Here is a 4,084-nt window from a genome sequence, read left to right as displayed (position 1 = left end):
AATGATCTTAACAAGCGCACACTCCAATGGAATATTAGACAGGTTGACGCAGAGAAGCTAGCTTTCTTTTTCTCCTTTCCAAAAATAATCCTTCTTTCTTTATTCTTTTTCCAAATGCTAAACGTCATTTTGACATCTCATAACCTCCACATATATATAAGTTTATTTAAAAAGCCTAACTAATTGTTTTTCCCTTTAATGTCATGAAAGATAAAAACCAATTGGATTTTTCTTTTTTCTTTTTTTATATTTAACAGCGGCAACTTAAATACAATAAGCAAAAGAAAAATCCAGTGATGATATATATTGAAGATGATATGTATAGAACTATAGATTCAAACATCTCACCCTCTTGTCCCTCTCTCTCTTCTTTCTTCTCTCACCTTTTCCTCTCTCAATTTCCTTTCCCTTTTGAAATTATGATATAAGAGAACAAAAACTCCCCCTTAAACAGATAAGGTATATATAAGCCACCCTTCAGAGCAATTTGTCCATCTTCTTCAATTTATTAGCAGAAGATGTGGTGCATTAGATTACCTTAGTCTTTGTCCTAGTGTCTTCCACAACAACTTGGTCCAACGTTTCCAAATATTCACATAAGAGAAGAACAATAGTTCTCTCCCTAGAAACTCATGATATGCTAGATAAGCCATCCTTAGGAGCAATATATCCGTCCTCTTCAATTTATTAGCAGAAGGTGTGTTGCGTATTAGACCATAGTCTTTTTGTCATTGTTGTTTCCCAACAACGCAGTTTAGCCTTTGAGAGCATCAGCAATCACATGGTGATCAGAATATCATTCAGCAATTGAAGATCAGTGGCATCAGGCATAGGCTAGCAAGCAATGATATGGCTTTCTTCCCAGCAAATTTCATGCTACAAACACCTCACCAAGATGACCATCAACCTCCACCTTCACTCAACTCAATTATAACTTCATGTGCACCTCAAGAGTACCATGGTACTCTCTCCTCTAGATCACAAAAACACCAACCAATGGTGCAATATTATGTTGTGTAGTGGCCTAATACTAATGTTTCAAAATGTTGATATGCAGGTGGAGGAGCATCCTTTCTTGGCAAGAGATCTATGTCATTTTCAGGGATTGAACTTGGAGAAGAAGCTAATGCTGAGGAAGATTCTGATGATGGATCTCAGGCAGGAGAGAAGAAAAGGAGGCTTAACATGGAACAAGTGAAGACACTTGAGAAGAGCTTTGAGTTGGGAAACAAGCTTGAACCTGAGAGGAAAATGCAGCTTGCAAGGGCTCTTGGATTGCAACCTAGACAGATTGCTATATGGTTCCAGAACAGAAGGGCTAGGTGGAAGACCAAGCAGTTGGAGAAGGACTATGATCTTCTCAAAAGACAATATGAAGCTATCAAAGCAGATAATGATGCACTTCAATTTCAGAACCAAAAACTTCAGACTGAGGTTTCTAATTTTCTTCCAACTTCTATGTAAGATTTTGGTTTCACATGTGAGAAGAAAACTTTAAAAAAGAAGACCAATTTTTCTTAAATTACTAATTAAGGCCAAATTCAGATGAGTTTATTAACAAAAAAGAAAATAAAATTAATTAGAAAGGTAAGCAAATCAAACTCTTTCCATAAGTTAAAATACACCTCAATTTTTTAAGAAACTTTCTTAGTTAACTTTTCCATTGAGGTACGTAAGTTAACTTATAAGAGAATATTGATGTATTTTACCTCATGAAAATCCTTTTATATCTTTCTCATAAGTGTTTGTTGAGAAATTGATTCAAATTAAATTAGTCCTAAATTGACGATGGAATAGAGGGATCGGATGTTCAAGTTCTGCTATATGTCAGATTGTTTTAATTCTGTACAATAAAGCTAGGTAATCACGATGCTTTTCTTTAATTATTATGCTTTTCCAAAAAAAATATTTATTATGGCTCTCAGTCTCAGAGCCTTTTATTTCCTTTCACCAACTTCTGGAACTGATATGATAACTTTCTATAAAGCTGCTTTTTCCAATCATCCTCAGTAACTTCATGAAGACCAAGTTCCACTCAATTACATGTTTGTCATGCAATGCATATAGTTTCCTTGGTTTGGAAAAATAAACAATCATTTGGTTCATTTTTGACATTGACACCTTTGTTTTAGGCTGATATTACACACTTGATAATACTCCAACTTTTCCTGCATGTAGTATTATTTTTTGGAATAGCTAAAAATTTCACTGCTGTCACACACTGCTACAGATATTGGCACTGAAAAGCAGAGAACCAACTGAATCCATCAACCTCAACAAAGAAACTGAGGGATCCAGCAGCAATAGAAGTGAGAACAGCTCAGAGATTAAGTTGGATATCTCAAGAACACCAGCTATTGATAGTCCTCTATCCACTCAGCAGAACAACAACAACAGAACACTCTTTCCATCTTCTGCTAGACCAACAGGAGTGGCTCAGCTTTTCCAAACCACTCCAAGGCCAGAGATTCAGTGCCAAAAGATTGATCACATGGTCAAAGAAGAGAGCCTAAGCAACATGTTCTGTGCCATTGATGATCAATCTGGCCTTTGGCCTTGGTTGGAGCAGCAACATTTCAATTGATCATCATGCAAAAGGAGAGTGTGAGAGTGAGTGAGAGAGTTTCATATTGCAATGTAATTTTTCCTTTTCCGAATGAAAATGAAATCATCTAGAGGTGTCTGTGTCAATTGATTACCATATTTAATGAGTTATAATTTAAATTAAAAAAATCCATATTTTGATAAACTTGATGTACAAAATAGGATATGTCAAGTAAATTTTTTTTTTTTAATATTTTTATATAAAAAGAATAAAGGGTTAGTCACCTTTTTCTTTTTTAGTTAATTAATATGAGTAGTTTTTCTGTAAACTTTTGAGTAATGGGTCATGAGAAAAAAATTTCCATTTGACTGTGAGACCGTGCTTGTTGGTGTCTGATTTGCAGGCTATTGCAGAGGGGCCACTAAAATAAAGGAAGATTCTCTGTTTACGTACATTTTTACCATTATTTTAATCCAATTAGCTTTGCTTGCTTTTGAATCAAACCTTTGTAGTCTTAAGCAATTTTTTTTATAAAGTACATTTATTTTTGTCTTTCACTTATATTCTCCTTGGAAGACAATCTTATCTTAATTAGAACATTATCAAATATTAAATATAAATATTTTTCTTAACAGAAATTCAAATATTATTTCATTGTGGAACTATCTCCAATATTTTCCTTTCAAGATAATTTTATTTAAAATACTGTTAGACACTAAATATGAATATTTTTCTCAGCATAAATTGAAATATTAGTTTGTCACGTACGGGAGACTATCTCCTTGTGATAGATCAAGCTAAACCCTTAACTACAAGACAATGTAAAAATATTCATGCTGATTTCATTTCATTGATCCAAAGTAAGGGTGAACAAAATCCAGTGGAACTTGACAAAGTAGGTATATTAAAGAAAGAAAGGGAATCAAGCACACATTCCAAGAGGGGGAAAAGGACAAGGAGATGGAAAGGGTGGGGAAGAAAACAAGGAGAGTTGGAAATGGTCATTCTCGTGAATGGGACATTGTCGATTTTTCTTGTTCATGACAAGGGAAGGAGCGGGAGTGGATCAGTGTAGTCCTTACTACTCCATGTGTGATCACTGTCACCCACTTCACTTGTTTTCACCTTCACTTTCAAGTCACTTCTCTCTCCTTTATGTGTGTCTCCTTGTAATATTGTACACTTTTTCTTTTTCCCTCTCCTTCTTGTATTGATAATGTGCCAATGATGAAAGTGGTCAAAACTTGGCACTGCAAAGAAACTAATAAAATGTCACCACCTATTAGTTTGTTTACCCCCATATCTCTACGTCATTGACATGCAAAGGAACTGTGGAAATTTCAGCTCAGGTGAATGTGCATGCACATACAAATTTCACTTCTCTTTTTTCAATATATTCTTTTCACTCTCCATTCCTTAGTTTAATCTTGTCCGGTGCTTTCAGAGATTTCATTGCTTCGGAAACATGGGACTTTTGGGCACCATGGTATCATCATAATGGTTGCTAGTGACAAAAATATAAATTATATATTAGTTTAA

General features: G+C 34.7%; 1 protein-coding gene across 1 annotated transcript; it reads left to right on the top strand.

The window, feature by feature from the left end:
* Window positions 1–331: 331 nt before the first annotated feature.
* On the top strand, window positions 332–2,677 carry LOC100790840 (homeobox-leucine zipper protein ATHB-13-like). The gene is given in 3 exon segments (NM_001255166.2): window positions 332–961; window positions 1,058–1,434; window positions 2,231–2,677. Coding segments are annotated over 3 exon segments (843 nt in total). The 5' UTR covers window positions 332–849; the 3' UTR covers window positions 2,585–2,677.
* Window positions 2,678–4,084: the final 1,407 nt, after the last annotated feature.

Source organism: Glycine max, chromosome 8 (assembly GCF_000004515.6).
Source record: "Glycine max cultivar Williams 82 chromosome 8, Glycine_max_v4.0, whole genome shotgun sequence".
NCBI classification, from domain to species: Eukaryota; Viridiplantae; Streptophyta; class Magnoliopsida; order Fabales; family Fabaceae; genus Glycine; species Glycine max.
Note: the sequence above shows the minus strand (reverse complement) of the source record. Positions and strands in the feature narration are given on the sequence as shown.